Source organism: Cuculus canorus, chromosome 2, assembly GCF_017976375.1.
Source record: "Cuculus canorus isolate bCucCan1 chromosome 2, bCucCan1.pri, whole genome shotgun sequence".
Classification (NCBI taxonomy): domain Eukaryota; kingdom Metazoa; phylum Chordata; class Aves; order Cuculiformes; family Cuculidae; genus Cuculus; species Cuculus canorus.
Genome location: NC_071402.1, coordinates 141,402,350 through 141,419,851, shown reverse-complemented (window position 1 = coordinate 141,419,851; position 17,502 = coordinate 141,402,350). Strand labels below are relative to the sequence as shown.

General features: G+C 36.0%; 1 protein-coding gene across 2 annotated transcripts in view; it reads left to right on the top strand.

The window, feature by feature from the left end:
- The window catches only part of PIP4K2A (phosphatidylinositol-5-phosphate 4-kinase type 2 alpha), a 112,038-nt gene that overhangs the window by 86,473 nt on the left and 8,063 nt on the right, over positions 1–17,502 (top strand). Inside the window, exons 5-7 of one of the 2 annotated variants that reach the window (XM_054060125.1) lie at positions 5,238–5,384; positions 8,011–8,049; positions 16,694–16,807. In XM_054060125.1, the coding sequence (XP_053916100.1) occupies positions 5,238–5,384; positions 8,011–8,049; positions 16,694–16,807 (300 nt within the window). The remainder of the gene's footprint in view (positions 1–5,237; positions 5,385–8,010; positions 8,050–16,693; positions 16,808–17,502) is intronic. The other variant, XM_054060126.1, reaches the window with a different exon arrangement.

The following is a 17,502-nucleotide window of genomic DNA, read 5'->3' as shown; positions in this document are numbered from 1 at the left end:
GCACAGTTGAGGACAGCCCTTGAGCCAGTTCATCATGTGAATCAAGAGGCTGCACAGAACATGGCCCACATTAGCCAGGGGTAATATGGCTATGACATTAGCCCTGCTAAGATAACAGACCTGTAAAGCTGTTTTGATATGAAAAACTAAGAGAAGCAGAAACAGTAGAGATGAGTATATACATATTTGCATCCAGTCTGCATTTCACCTACATCTGTGGGCCCACTGTTTCCTATAGGAGAGGTTACCCTGAAAACAAGGAGCTCATTAGCGTGGATATTAGATGGAATTCAGTCTGCACGAAAATCTCACTGGAAGATGTGAAATTTCATAGGTGAATTTCTAATTGCACAAAATGGCAGAATGGACTTGGCTGCATTGGTTCTGTTCAGGCCTGGGTTTCACCAGCAAATGTTTTCTGGATATATCTTATATTTTAATATATAAGCTTTCAGAAGACATCAGCATGCAAAATGACTCATTTGATTGTAGCAGAACCAAGTGTAACATCCCTAGTAGCAGATCTGCAGCCTAGACAATCACATGCAGTGATGACATGTAGATTGCATTGGACTTGGAAATAAAATTAAACACTGGCCCCCAAGTATGAAAAATGTGAAATGTAATTCTGTGAATCACAGGGCTTGTACCTTAAAACCTGTATATTTATTGAATAATACCTTAAATAAAATTACTTTCTTACATAACATACTAAAAGAAAACATCTTTATAGACCTTTAAAATCTATAACTTTCTGTATGCTGTAGTTCAGCTAATTAAACCTTTCAGAGTGTCACATAAGTATCCAGTGGTTAATTTTCTGTGAAATTATTAGAGCTTGAGAAGATGACAATAATCGGAATATTCTGAAACATGACATATCTCTGGACAACATCTCAGCTACTTTGGGAAGTGATTCCACATGTCAGTGCACATGCACACAATGCATTGGTGGAGGCAACAAGATCTGAAAGAGCAAGTTGAGCCCGGAGAAGGAGTATCAAATTCTTGACCTTCACAATGTCCAAAATGTTTTTAAATAATTACATCAGTTACCATTCAATTTCTTTAATGAAAGTATCCTAATGAATGTATAAACTTGTCATATAAGCATTTGATAATTCAAGCACAATTGCCTTAATTGCAGTGTAGAAAATCAGGAAAAAAATATATAAAGGGGTAACAGAGCACGAGCATGTTTTGTATTTCTGAATTAATCCTTACAAAATAGAGCTACCTATGAGAAATAGGAATGTTGAGTTTTTACATAGAACCAAGATATATATAATTCAAGATTTAGTCTTCACTGATATCAAATCATTCCACAGATTGTCACCAAAGAGGCAAGGAGAAATAGCAGAAAGGGGAATTCTACCCCATGTTTTTTCAAAAAGAGGCAAAAATGGCATACCTTATTTGCCAATAAATTATATGCACTATGTTATCTTTTAGTCATCCTGATATCTTACTAGCATTGCCATGAGGGAGCAAGAAGCTAAGAATTTTTATTTCATGTAAAAAGAGGTAGGAGCGTTTTTGTTTTTATTAAGGAGTCTTGAAGCTGTATTTATACAAAAAATTAATTAGAATATAGAGTCATAAAGAATTTCTTAATAATGTTCAGCTTCAAGCATGGGGTTCAAGAGAGCTCAGAAAATTACATGTTTGATAACCGTGCTGCACAGCTGATAAAAATGTGTCAGCATGCTGATGATACTTTATTTTGTTAACAGTAATATTGTCCTCATGCTGTTCAGAAAAATGAAAATTGTCTGAATAAGCAGAAAATGATGAGTGTTTATCATATCACTCTTTAAAAAGATGGATTTTTGTTACTGCATATAAGGACTAATTATTATTTAGTAAGGCTGCTTCATAGAACTGTTTTAATGTTCTTTTTAGAAAGAGTTAATAAAAAGGAGTGAGGGTCTTTTTTTTCACTGAAATCTGTCAGTCCTGTTAAGCATATACCGACTTATTTTCTAGGCTCACTTTTATTCCAGCTGTGAGTGGGGAAACTTCAGGAAATCATTCCTAAAAGCACCTTAAGGTGACTAAATTGCTACTTCATTATATCAAGATGGACAAATTGAAAATCTGCCAACTGCTGTCACCAGTGCAAGTCCTGCTGGGCTCCCACCCAATCAGATGATGCATTTTGCCTCCTCTGTGATGCAGATATGGGGGATTGATAGTTTGAAAGGTAGGAAGTTCTAGACCAACCTTGTAGATGCTGAAAGCAAGTGGCATTCCTCCCTCTTTCCTTTATCTCCCCATTAGGATAATAAATACTATCATGGAAAACACATTTTAGGAGCTTTTCTTTAAATTGCAATGGCACAAGTGTCTACAGTTGGCAACAAGTAGGAAACAACTGTTATGATATGTGGTCTGCTTTGAGAAGGTCTGTTAGAAGTCTGCAAGAACATGGTTCTGTTTTATGAAGTGAGAGCAGTACTGGCAAGGCTTTTCATGTCCTGTGTTGCATGCTGGTAACTTGGTTGCAAAATATTAAAATCGAACAACAGCGTTAACAAGTGGCTAACCATAACTTACAAGTAGGACTTAAGCAACTCCCATTAATTGTCTTTTGCCCTTGTTAAATAATACAGAAAAGTTTGGGAGAGGGTTTTCTACTGCTAACTAAAGGATTTATTCTGACAGTATGTTGCACATGTTATGTGTTAATGACGTTGTTTTGCAGATGGGGACACTCAGGATCAGAAAGGTTAAAATTGGAGAGTTAGCAATAGCTAAGGTTGAAGAGATAGTTTAAGTGTCAAGACTATGTTCTAGCAGGTGAGCAGAAAACCAGGGGCGTATTAGTCTGGTACTCATGATACGTAGCTACCGTTCCTTCGTGTGGCACAAACTCTGTATAATTTTAGATAAACTTTCTGCATCTCAGATTCCTATATGGAAAACTGGAATAACAGTATTTCTTTTACTGTGCAGGAGTTCAAATTCTGTAGTTCAAAGCCATAAGATTAGGAATGGATGGATCCATTTAACAGTTGAATGGCCTGAAATCCTGCAGCACTAAAACCTTCTTGAACACTCAATTGATCTTTATCATCATTGCAGAAAGTAATCATCTCACTTAGAGAAAGAATCACTCGTGTTTTTGTGAGAACAACCCTTCCTACCTTCTAAAGTATTAGAAAAGTTTACCTTTAGGATATATGCCAAGTATTTGATGTTTATAATAAATAATCAGTGTAGTTTGAGTAATAGCGATTAGTATTTTAAACAAGTTTTCCGTAACCCCAGCATTATTAGTTCTAATTTTCCTTTATGAACAGATCTTTGAGATAAATTACTGATAGTCATAATGAGCTATGCATCTTGTAACACATTAGAACTGCTTTGTGAGGTTGGTAACAGCCTTCTGATTGAAAATCCTTCCATTCAAAAACTACATCTTAGAACTTCTCTATCTATTAAAACCAGAAGCACTTGTCAGATGCAAAATTATCACTTTGTGCACTGCTCAGGACTGACATTGCTTTTATGGGCTTTTACCATCAAGCTCTTTGTATTTTGGAGCATACAAACACATTTCCTTCCTGAAGGTTCTGATTTGCATTAACTGAGCGTGTGTAGCAGCTAAGATGTTTTGCCCATTCTTAGGCAGTTTGAGCTTAAAAATGCTACACTGTGAAATAGCACACTGTGAAGCAGCGTGGCTACGTGCTCTCTGCTTCGGGGCTTGTAACCTCCTGTACAGCAACAAGGAAGAAGAAAGGGGCGTTACAACTCAGACTGTGCCTGCAAGATTCAACAGAGTTGGTGTGTCAAAGTTGTTAGTCAAAATTATGTTTAGTTCGCAGTCAACCATTTCCATCCTTGTTTTTCATTCCCTTTGTTGTTGGACAGGGTTGTTTCAGGACTCTTAAACCTTCCTGGTTTTATTTTTTTTAAAAAAAAGGAAAGTCTGTATGTGATATGTGCAGATTCCAGTATTAAGTTAGTGAGAGAAATTCCTTAAAATTAGCAGAGGAGCCCAAAATTGCCAAATCTGTATGGTTCCAAGAGCTTTGTGTATGATTCATTACCAAATACTAACTACCTTTGTTAAACAATTCAAGTTGTTTATTCAGTTAACTTGTTCTAAAGTCGCCTGTATTTTAGAATAATGTGTTTCTAATAACCAAGTTTCTGTGGCACAAAAGAAACAACAGGTTCAGTATTTAATGAATCTTGAAAAGCTGATCTGCTTCAAAATCTGACTGTTGGTTCATTTTCATGTTTCCTATTTGGGACTTGAATTTTTAAGTTTTCTCTCTGTTTGAGACTTAGTAATGAAGAGGAAAGCTAGGGAGTCTTTTTCTGGTTTGCATCATTGTGCCTTGACTATTCCTTGGTTACACAAAATATGAGTGGATGTGTTTGAGTTGGTTTTAGAATTAATACAATATGGGCATTTTTATTCTGGGAATAAGTATTATTTCTTCTCATCATCAATGCAGTTTGTGTTTTTTCAGCTTCGTCCAGTAATCTTTCAATCGGACTTCAAATTATTAGTTGTAAGGCACGTGATTAAAAATAAAGGCAGACAGGTTTCAAATGTAGGTGGCAAAACTTTTCAAAGTTAGTAGCTCATTTGTAATGGATTATGGTAACCCTGAGGAAATGTAATGATTTGTGAATAAAAAAAAGTACAGGGATCTTGCACTTCACTGCTCGACTCTGTTCACCCTGAAGTGTAGCCATCAGGTGGGAACTTGCAGAAAGTTGGTGATAATTAATAATATCCTTTGCTGGTGGCAGCACTGTAAATGTTTGTCAAAATAAACAGATTTTGAGCATGGAGAAACATACAAATTAGATGTAATCTGTGACAACAGAGTACAAAAACAGCATTGTGGCGTTGAAAAGAATATTTCTATTTTTTTGACATCAGAACCAATGTTGTCTGCATTAGGTGTGCTTTTTGGGTGATACAAATGGAAAGATCTGTCAGATGGAGCCTGTTTTTTAGATGAGATTATCTACAGAAGTCAAGAGTTTTAAGTTAAGGAGGTCAGGATTTTAATTTTTAAACACTGGCCTAAAAGCAGGATAGCCTCCTGATGAAGAGCATTGTTTTGGCATGATTTTTTCGAAGGTTTGTCTCCACACAAGTATATATATTTAGCAAATAAATGTCCTGTTTATGGGGTTTTTCTCTTTAAAAATGTATACATTTATATGATATATATCCATCCTCATTTCTGTTTTTTCTTTTCCTCCTGCAGTTTATTGTGGAATGTCATGGGAATACACTTCTTCCCCAGTTTTTGGGCATGTACCGGCTTACTGTTGATGGAGTTGAAGTATATATGATTGTTACAAGGAATGTGTTCAGCCATCGTTTATCTGTTTATAGAAAATATGATCTAAAGGTGAGAAATAACTGCTGATGAAATAACTGATAAAATAGCTGTAAATATTTAGAATTAATGTTAGATTATCCTGATGCTTGAATATTGCTCATAATGTTAATTAACTTAAAATTGTGTTATGTAACGTAGCATTAACTGATTTAGTTCTGCATCTAAGTTTAGCTGCGTTGAAGCATGAGTTTGTTGAAATTGTATGAATTTATTTCTGTTGTCCATTTTTAAATGGAGCAACTTAACTAGGTATGTTTGTTAAATGAAACTAATTGTTAACGGTGAAACCTTTCACACAAGTACAATAATAATTATACTTCCTATAGATTTTTATCAACATTACAGAAAGCCACAGCTGATTCTACAGAGGGCTTTTATATGAAAACTTAAGTATCATCTTCATTTAAACCATTCATTTAAACCAATAACATATTACTTACAAAGTACATTACTACAAAAGCTTTGTATTTCATTCTATATTTTAAAAATAATTTAAGTAAATAAGAAAAGGTTCTAAAAACCAAAAATTCTGTTGCCTTTATCGTATGGTGTGTTATACTTTTGCTTCAGAAGATTTATCTGCTCATTGTAATTTTGCCATTAGTTAATATACAGTTCTTAGGAAGAATGCCCAAAATATAGTCTTAGTCTTTCTACCTAACGGATTGTATTTTAATTCCCTACATAAAGTCTCCACTTAGAAATCCACTTCTTTCTAATACATTTAATTTCTATGTTTTGAACTACTAAGTTCATCAGCAAACTTGTTTTATGATGTTTCTTTAGCAGTCTGTATTAGGAAATTGTAATGCTACCTACTGCACCATCCTTTACTGCTGTCATGTATCTACCTAGCAGTTGGATTGAGTGTGATCTATAACAACTGATTTCTACACTGTCAACAATTTACTTTATGGTATTTAATATTATTGGCAGCAGGGCTTATCTGAGAGAGATGTGTTTTGAATTTGAGAGAAGTGTATGTGTTTTAGAGCATCATAATGTCCAGTTGCATTAAAAAGGGTCTGAAAGCACCATAGAAAGAAACATATGTGTTATATAGTACATTCTTAGTGTTGGTGTCAACACTTGCACCTCTGTGAATGCTTCTGTACTCTATTCCATTCGTCCGGCTGGATGGAAGTGCTTTAAAAATAAATTTCTCTTGCAGTTTAAATTTAACATCGATATCATATTATTCTTCAAAACAAACTTGTTCACTAAGCAGATTTATAGTGACTATAAGTGCATATATTATAAGTCACTTTTTCTTGATTTTCATTGCTACAGCATCTGTGGTTGTAGGTTCAGTCCTTTTTTTATGTGAGCATTTTTGGAGCTCACTTGTAGCACAAGTCTCTACCCATGTAGATACTCAGAAAAAGAGACCACAGATCACCGTAGGATTTCAAAGATATTTTCCAGGCCACTGAGGTATTTTAATAACATGACTTCAACGTCAAATTTAGCGATATACCTAATTTTTACTATTGTAAATCCACTTTTTCCCTTCCTGTTTGGTTTTCAGCTGATCTTCCTTTCAGGCCTGATAGTCTATTGGAGCACAGAATGCAACATAAAAGGTGTATCGTCAGCAAACGCAAATATCAGACTTCTACTTGCCTTTGTTTATCAGTTAATGATACAGTGCAATTAAATCTCTGCTTGCTGGGCCAGATGTAATAACTAAGAGGTTCTATCCCATTTATCTTTTCCCTCCATACTTTCCAAGTTTCTCTCTGCAGACGGAATAAAACATGGTATGAAAAGATGTGGTTGGGAATCCTCACGTTCTTTAAAGTAGTATGACTCCACTCCAGCACTTCTTTACACAATGCACACCTTCCAACAAATGATAAAGCTAATTTACCAATCTTTCAATGTCCAATTATCATGTTTACAGTCTTGCAGTGCTGTTATGTGATAAATAAACACTGGGCGCTTGAAGGTGTGGTCCTGCTCCAAGAAATTTGCAAGGAAATTTATACAGACTTTTTTTTTTGCCACCTCCAGCTTATTCAGAAAGCACCGTATTGCCCACTAGTTTTAAGCTAAAAAATAAATTTTAAAAAACCCACATTAAATATACAAAATGGCAAGCACTGTAAATCTTGTGAATCCACAGTTGATCTCATCTCTTCTTTTGACTTCGTGTTGCTGTGAGGTGCTTTGTTCTTGTTTGTACTTTGTGATCTTATAACTATTTTTACATGTTTATATTGTGTTGACATCAAATGTGTATTACATATGTCCAAAATAGTTATATAGAATAGGGTATTCCATAACCATGTAGCTATACTGGCACTAAAAGATGAGAAGTCTGAGAAGCAAACTGAACTTCTAGGATGACAGTCTCAAGATGAGGATGAGACATGCAGAAAAGCTCCAGCAGTCAGGAGGACAGTAGGTGTAGAGCATTTGAGGATTTAATCCATCTTTCTTCTCTCATGATACATCTTCAAGTGATTGCAGCAGTTCAGCGGCCTTGGACATTCTACCTACTGTATCACTTTTCTTTAAAACAGCTCTCAAATTCAGAAGGATGCAGTTCATCCACTTTTTTACCTGTAATCGTAACATTTTCAAATTAGTTTCTGACATATGCATATTTTTAGATCCATTTTTTCTGTTTCAGGGCTCTACTGTGGCTCGAGAAGCCAGTGACAAAGAAAAGGTATGGTGCATTTCTGTTTCTTTTTCAGTTTTCTAACCTAGCTAGTCTCAGGACAAACATAACCAGCGCTGTTCTGCCCCTTTTCTTTGTTTTCTGCCACATTCTCCCCTCTCGAGTTCTACCTTACTCCCTCCTTTATCTTTCCTCTATTTTCTGCAGACCTTTGAATATGGGTTTGCAGTGGTGTTGAGATTTCAGAGGTAAGTGAGCCAATCTTCTACCTCCTCCTATTCCTTTTTTTTCTTCTCTTCTAAGTTTCTTCAGGGCCTTCCCTGTGGTAGGAAGGCATCAAGACTTTCTTCTCTTCTTTCCTGCTTGTTCATCTTCTTTCTCTTGCTCTTTAATATTGAGATTTATGGATACTCCATGTCTGTTAATGGAATGATGTGACGTTGCATCACGTCTAAAGTGAATGCAAAGATGAGCCAAACCTTGAATTGTAAGAACCTTTGGGTATGTAAAATTAATACAAACAACCAAACAACTGGCAGTCTTAGATGTATCTAAGAGAGACAGTCTCTCTCAAATTCTGGGCTGAAACTTTGCTCTGAAAGGAAATGGATCACTTTATTTTTCTCCATCCCCAGCTTCAGTTCATTTGGAAAATGTAATGTCAAAATCATCATTCCTCTGAGATTTCAATGAGATAGCCCGATGGCACTTCAGGAGATTTTTTATTCTAGAGGTTCTGTAGATAGTTGAAGGTGGAACATAGTCTCCATCATCTAAAACTTATTAGCTTTCCAAATATGGGTGAAATATAAGAACCCATGACCTTTGTTTTCTTAATTTTTCCAATTGCATTTCCTTCTGAAATAGCATAAGATCATTCAGCAATTCACTTAAAATACTTCATTTTGTGTTGTCCTGAAATTCCATTCAGATCATTTGTTTTTCTCCTAAGCATTACTTGTACCATACCTGCTCTGAGTCTTCTACAGATCACACAACTGCACTAATGAGAAAGGGACATGCAGTAGCTGCCACTCCTACAGTTCTCACTTCATAAAAAACTGTGTGTGAAGTTTTTCTGCTTTGTGCTAGGGTATGACTGCACAGTTAGAATTTGTCTTCCAGCATTAGGCAACTGCCATGTCCCAAATGCCATCCGCAGATACAATGGTCAGCACTAGCTCTCTTTTGCTGTACCAGACTGTCAAGATCACGTCTTGAATGGTCTGTGTTCTTTTCTTGTGATCTGTTTTTGTTCTTGTTTAGTAGCGCAACTCTTGTGTTTTTAAAGCAGAGAGATTAACTGTTCGGTGTCTTACAGATGATACCTGGCATAAGTGAAAACCTCTGCTGGTAGTGCTCAAGTAATCAAACAGATACGAGGGAAATTATTTGGATGGGACTACTTCAAGTTGCAACATTAATGCTTGGAATATTAATGTAAAATTTAACAATACTATGTATATTCAGCTGTACAGATACTTAGAGCAGTGGTTTTGAGTAATTTTAGGAATATGTCTCATAATAATAATTAGATTAATAGTAGTACACACATACTGTAGTCAATACATTGAGTGAGAACCTCAAAGAAACAGTGCTTTAATTTTTTTCCTATGTAAGTTCATGGCAAAATTACTATTGACCTTGATTATTGCAAAGTTTTGTAGTTTTGCTTAACTGTAGACACAGTTTTTCTCTAAATTGAATGTGAAATAATAACTTCACTAAGACAAATAACAAAAATTCCTATCAACTTCAACATACCTAGAACTTTTGCTTTTATTTTGCGTACCTCTATTAAAGAAATTAAAAATAGTCCCCCAAATACCTCTTCGTCTATTTTAAATTTCACACATCGTTTTCTTTTCAAAGGAATTTGATTTCTTGGAGGCAGAACTACACTAAGCTTACTGATGTTGCAAGCACATGGTCTGAAGCTGTTGGAACAGCCTTCTGTTACTCATCATTCCCCTCAAACGCCAATGCAGTGCAGCAGGGAAGCCACGAGCTAACAGTCAGAACAAACATTTCTGAGAAAGGGAATTAATTGGGTAGACATCTAAGTTCATGGAGGGAACAACATTTTACAAGCACTTTAAGAAAGACTTTTAAGGATTCAAGCAAGGGAAAAATAATGTTCTGCTTATTACATATTTTTTGGCTAAGTGTTGGAGTCTGCTGTTTGCTTTGAAAGGGTCAGAGGAATACAGTGCTGCGTATCTGTATTATAGATGTTCAGAACATTCATTGTCACTGCCATCAATCTCCTGTGACAGGCACTAGAACCGCAGTGGTTTACTCATCTAAACTACTCGGGTGTTTCTAACACAGTTTTTAAGCTTAAGTAAAGAGGCCATTGTGTATTTACACAGATAGACAAGGAAAGTTTGATTTTGAAACTCTGAGCAGTGCTAAAGACTTGCTATCATGAGATGTGTGCACTAGTGGGACTAATTTCAGGACCTCGAGGACTGTGTTGACATAAGTATCTGTTAAAAATGGTCCATTATTTGTAACTGGCAAGTGAGAGCCCTGTAGCATGTTCTTCATTTTCTTTTAAATAGATGTCAATATTTCAAACTTTTTGTTTGTTGTCTTCTATGGGAATCTCAAGCCAATCTTAAAAATGTTAAAACTCCTGGAAAATTTTAGCTTGAAAAGGGAAAAAAAAAAATATGTATTTTAACAAATGCTCTGAAGAGATTTTAATATCTCCTATGTGAGAAGAATTTGCTCTGAATGATTAAACAATACCATGCAGTCTCAAATATTTAGCTGGTGGAGTAACTTATTAGCAGGTTTTTAGCCAGAGGCAAGTTAAATCATCAATTTATTAATGTCATTTCAGGGTGATATTAATAATGATAGAATTTCAATTAATAGCAGCATTACTTAATTACTTATTATAAAAGTATCCACTGCTATTCAAATCTGAAAACCAGAAAAGTAATAAAAGACAGGAAGTTTTTGGTGATAAAACGTACAGCTACAGTGTCTGCAACGCTTTAGTTTTTAAATGGGCTTTTAAGTAATTCATGCCAATATTCAAGTAATCAAATGGTTTTCAGAATGTCAAGCATAATACTTAAGCGTAATACTTTGCAGCAAAAGCCACAAAACAGCAGAGCAAGTCTTTCAGTCACATCCTAATGCAGACTTCAGATTTTAGGTAAATTTCTTCGAAATGGCAAATGTGGCTAAAATTGTGGTGTTCTTGAATCTTTTTCTATTGAGCTACTTTTTTGTTATTTATTCACTTAATAAAAAAGAGCCAATTATGCAGAAAGATTTTATGAACTATAAAATAAGAAATCAGGAAAAAAAGTATTCTTCCACTTCAGTTTTGTACTGTAGAATAGGTGTTTTGTACTGTAGAATTATTATTCAAAGAGTTTTTTCAGTTTTTAGGGAGAAAAGCTGGCTGGTGTGACTTTGAGCGTGTTGTTTTTCTGTCGTGTTTTCAGTTTATCTCCTTTTTGACTGTCTTCAACTGTTTAATATCCTAACATATTGATGAAAAGCTCTGAAACTGTCATTTCTATATTTTGTGATAGTCACTGCAGAGACAAGCTCCAATCTCTTAAATTTCACCTTAGCACACAATTCCTGTCATTTGCATTGTGATATTTTTAATAGTAACAGCATCACTTTATTGGCAACAAGTATTGTAACATGCACTTACAGATGTCTTGAATTTTAAAAGAACTGTATGTTTCAACAGTTGTCAAATTCTGACAGCTGCTCCTTTATTTGTTTTTAGGCTTTAGTTCTCTTTAATTTTTTATTTTAATAGTGGTCATTTTCTATTCATTCCGTGGGCAGTTTTGCCCTCTTAAGTGAAACCAGGATAATGCAGAACTCCCCTGGTGGTCTGTCTGCTCACAATTACGCTACTCTGGCAGTACAACATCAAATTAGCAGTTACAGCTGAGTCTACTTGTAGTTATAAAGAACTTAAGCACGTTGCTTGTGAATGAGCAACTCGGAAAGCAATCTGAAGAAGAAAAATAAAACCTAACTGAACTGAAGCCAACCGTATTTCATCTTTCTTGAGCAATTTCATAGATTATTATGGTTTTAATTAATCTAAAACTGGTTGCACTGCCTCTTCTGTCTTATGTGGTGTATCATAAATAAGTTTAAATGCAGAAAAATTACCGTAGATACATTTGAACAAAGAATTTTCTATTCAAATTCCTTTTTGGAAAAAAAAAAAAAAAGTGCCATAGTTGACAGCTATGTAACATCTTAGTTAAATTGTATGCAAAATAGATAGCTCTATTTAGATTGGAAGATACTGCTGGATGTAGCAAGTCATTTCTTACCTTTACTTTTTCCATTATATATTACAACATAATTAAGTGATTTGTGAGAGGACAACTATGACTAACGGAATAAGAATTTTAGTGCAGGAGTGTTGCAACAACATTACTCAGTCTTGAATTACATTTTTTCTTTTGATCTCAATAGGTGAAACATGATTCAAGGTAGATCACCCAAAATCTGAGTTATGTTTTCCTGCTATTTTAAAATTGTCAGTTTCAGAACATCTTTTATTTATTTATTTATTTTAGTGATTTCAGTCTGCTTCATATGCCAGCCTCACACAACAGACATGAAGTATGTCTTAGATTTCTCTGTGAAATTAATCTCAAAGTTGCATATAAAGAGGTTATAACTTTCAGAACATGACACTGCAATGCATCGCAAAGATAGGAATAGACACTCCGAGTTCAGATTCCTTCACAGACACCATCCCCATTATTGTCTTTTGAAACAAATCACTGGTTTGCCTTTGTTTGTTTGGGGTTTTTTTGTTTAAAAGACTGTTTACAATATGTTAAAAGAATTAAGAAGAAAAGGGAGGGGAACTTTGTTTTGGATTTCATGTGTTGCATGTTCATTTTGCAGCAGGAAAACATTAACCCTAAGGATAATTCTGGATGCATTTCCCTGAGCATTGAAAAGATGTCTAGTTACTATTTTGGTTCATGCTCAAATTCCCGGTCTATCTACTATGTCCGGCACAATTGTTTTTGTCGTACAAAATTCCTGTTATACTGGCTAAAACCATTCCAGCATTCCCCTGCAAATCGCTTTTTGAGGTGAAAATAACATGCTTTTTAAATAAATAAATGCTGCACATTTGTAAAATCTATTGTGTCTTTCTTGCATCTTCAAGTCAGGCATTAAAAAATTATGGAGATGGTTCAGAAAGAAAATCTGTTATTAATTTAGTGGAAGTAGTTAGATGTTCATCTCCTGTGCAGCTCTTAAAATATTTAGTTCTTTAATGATAGTAATATGTTCATTATAATGAATTACATTCTGGGAGAATCTTTTTCCAACAAGGATTTTTTTTCATTGGAAATATTTGAGACTTCATTAAAAATTAACTGTGTCAATTATTTCATTAAAGCAAAGTCTAAGTTTTTTCATTCAGATACTGTTTTAAAGTACCACAATGTGGTTTTCTTTGTATTTATTTATTTCAGGGCATAAGAAGAAAATTTACATATTAGGATTTTTCAACATGAGCACCTTTATTATGAATTTTACATAACTATGAGAGCCCCTCCTAGTTACGTATTTCGTAGGTTTTAATTTCTAATTTCACAAATAAATATTATGAAATTTATTTCAGTTAAAGTACTGCTGGAATCATTGCTAGTGCTGACTGTTACTAGTAATATTTGGGACTGCAAGGATATCCTATTCAGCTTTAAATAAATAGGGAGAATAGTATTGCTTAGCACACCAAAAAAAAGCTTTGTCTAATAACACCTAGAAAGACAGAAGAGAATAGGCTTGGTGAGAGGACAGCCACTAGCACACTGCATTTTAGCTTCAGTTTCTTACATGGGACCCACTGCTTTTCTTTCTTCTTCCTTTTTCTTCACCTGCTTTGCTACTGGCTTTTAATTGATGCAGTTCGTTGCTTGCCAAGCCTTCACAGCTACAGGTGTTGGGGTGAAGAAAAATGACCTCAGTTAAAAGTCCTCAAACGGTTTATTGAGGATGGGGAGAGCCTGCACACGAGGCGGTGCAAAGTCTGGCTTTTGGGCAGAGCTGGTTCACTGCCTTGAATGTCCTTGGGAGTACCCCTTGGGTCTTGTGATGGCAGGCTGGAAACGCAGCTGTGTCAGCTTTGCTAGCTCATTTTTATTGCTAGCTCATTTAAATTTACTAGAGACGAGAGTAAAGTGGAGTGTGACACCTGCACGACTGGCTTACCAGCTCTAGCATCTTCCAAAAAGACATTGCTTGTATAGTAAGTTTATTTTTACTGAAGATAGGACAGCCTTCAGTGGAGAAGCGTGCTTCCCCCTCCCACTGCTTGCCGGGTCTGACTGGCTGATGCCCTGCCGTGCAGGAAGTCTGTGGCAGACCCTAGAGAGGAACCTGCATCTCAGCATCTTAACCACAAGCACGTCCTTCCTCTTCACCCACACTTCAGCTTTAGACAGCATTAGTAGAGAGGTTTTTTCAGAGTTAATGGGCTTGTTTCACTTCAACCTCTGCCTAGTTTAGTAAATAAATTGGATGTACCAAGTTTGAGTAGAAATGAAGGGAGGCTGGGTTCCTGCATTCTTTTCATTGTTGTTTCATCTTAAATTAATTCATCCAAATCTCCTCTCCATTCTTAAGCATCCCACACACTGGATTCCATCCTCTGGTGTTGGCAACATCTCTGGATCCGCAGTCTCGCCTCTGCAGAATTAGCCCTTTTCCATGGGACAGTTTGCTCGATTGTGTATGATGATCTCTACAGCTGTTAGTCTGAAATGCTTATCCGATGTTTCCCCTACTCATTCTCATCCTAAACCACTCGCTGAGTAAGCCAGAAAGAAAATGGATGCACACTGTGCTGCCTATTGTAGTAAACAATTCATTGTGATCTTCAAAAAGTGTGTAATGTCGTCTTTAAGTAAAGCAGCAAAGCACTGCAGGATGACTTCTCCATGGAAGGAGTATGGGATGGATGGATGAATGAATTGTTATAGCTTCATCTCAGCTGCGTGGCGTTTCTTTCCTTTTATTTTTAAATTAAAACAGAGGGTCTGTGTCAGGGTGTTTTAATCACAGAATTGTTTAGGTTGGAAATGATCTTTAAGATCATGGAGTCCAACAATAATGTTCTAGATGCAACACAGTAATAATTCAGAGCAAACAGACAAGGACCTTATTTTTTTCCAGAGTTCATAGGTGTAAGGTTGCAATGGATTCATAACTATTAAAATGTTATTAATTGTTTCAGTGGTTTGGGGCAGTTATTAGAAGAGAAGGGTCAGTTTTCTGAACACAAGCATCATTGCAAGATCTTTAGCAATTTGCAAATTCCAGGTCCAAAAATAAAATGTGGATAGTTGGAGCACTGAGTATTTCAGCCATTTCTGTGCACAGTCTGGCAGCATAAAGGACTTCTGGCTATTGTGAAGATCTATGAGCGCATTTTAGGGTCTGCTGTGATGCTCATGTTTTGATGCTGTATTTTCCAATATATACATTTTGGAGCAGAGAAAAAAACCTCTGAGATTTTTTTCCTTACTGTGGTATAGGAAGAGAATAAATGTTATGAAAAATACCATCTCCAGTAAGGTTATAAGCAATGTTTGACTAGTTGAATTTATGGAGGACATCCCAGTAGGCTGATGTTAGCTGCCTTTTATTCCTAGCAAAAGGACTTTCAGATTAAGGGGAAATTATTTACTTCAGGGTACCCTTTAGTTCATGGTCATTGTTGGTGGCAGCCCTCAGTTGTTCTGTAACATTTTCTTTGTAAAGAAAACCTGCTCTTTCCTTCTATTGATTAAAGGAGGGGCCATGGAGAAAGGCTGTTTATTGCTCCTAATGAGCCAATTTTTAAAGGCTCTGATTGCAGAAGCTACTATTACCTCTAGTTTTGCTGACCACATATCCTGAAGAAGCTGCTCTTTTGTTTGTTGTCTGGCTGGTTTTTTTTAAGTAAACCTCCAGTCACTGCCCTTTGAAGACAGTGCCCATTTGAGGTGCCTTAGTACTGAATCCAGTGGTTACTCTGTCTGGCTTTCCATAATAATGTTGTAAATCACTTCATGGGAGAGTTAAAGATGATGATAATCAACTGATGCTCCAATATCAACAATATTTAATTGCGTATTTAAAAGGCAGTGGTCTTCTCTGGCATTTGCCATTTCTAAGCAGCATTTCATAATTCATGTTCACTTGATGCTTTCAAACAACTATTTGGTGTTAGTCACTTAGAAACACTCGCAGTAGATAGGTAAAATGCAATCCAATCTGACTTCATCTATAAGATCTGATGCAAGCAGTTTGTTATGAGGTATAGATTGTGTTTCGACTTCACTTACTGCCAGTCACTTTGACAAACGACATCTTGGAAGAAGCTCGATGCAAATCAAGGTTTGATGCAAACCACGTATTGGGTGATAGATTTTGTCTTAGCTACATTTGCTGCACACCAGTAGGTGTATACCTTCTAGGCCGTTTACAGGAGGGGTGAACTAAGGCGAAGGCTCTGTGGGTGCAGTTACAGAGAGCTGCCATGCGATGCAGGTGCCTCTGCTTCCCATGGAGCAGCAGCTCAGCAATGCCCTGTCAGGCGCAGCGGAGCTCCAGAGGCACCAGGCCAGCAGCTTCACTGCACTCCTCTTTGTGTTCCCGCTCTTACAGGAATTTTGGTTTATTCTAGGCCAAAGAGCTGCCGACATTCAAAGACAATGATTTTATTAACGATGGCCAAAAGATTCATATTGACGAGAATAACAAAAAGATGTTCCTTGAGAAACTGAAAAAGGATGTTGAGGTAAGAATGTGCCTATTGAGTTATATACAATTAAAATGTGTGGCAAATCACAGATAGCCCAAGAAATTGTACCTGTAATTTATTGATGAAGACTCTTGTTTATAAGACTGTTTTAAATAAAACACAATTTAAACTTTCAGGAGTTCATCACTGCTTTTGCTGATGTCATAAATGGCTTGCTGCCATAGCTGGTTGCCATACATTGTCCCTGCCTTGATGTTGTGATGTTAAAATGATGGTATTACTTAGTACTAAACTGCTTTACAAGCCTAGTACTTCCAAAAGCCCCCAAAAGAGAGGTGAGTATTGTTAGTTATGTGTACAGGTGGAGGTACACCAGACTGTAGTCCGTAACAGAGAATACAGCATCCCTACTCACAGCCATGCATGTTCTATTTGTTTCATATTTATAATCCAGTTTTAAGTCATCCTTAGTATTGCAACTGCAGAGTGCTTCAGTAGTTTGTATAAAGCAGGTGGACACATCATCTTAATGCAGTCTTTCATATAAATTTTTAATTGGCTGAATATAGTCAGTATTAAGTAGAAAGTGTTAATGTGTGAATTTAATGTGATGTTTTATTATAACTTACATAGTTGAGCAAAGAAAATAAATATCGGACTGATTAGTTCACACAGCTTGGCTTTAGTTTCCATCATTGAAAATATTATCATTTAACACAATCTTTATTCAG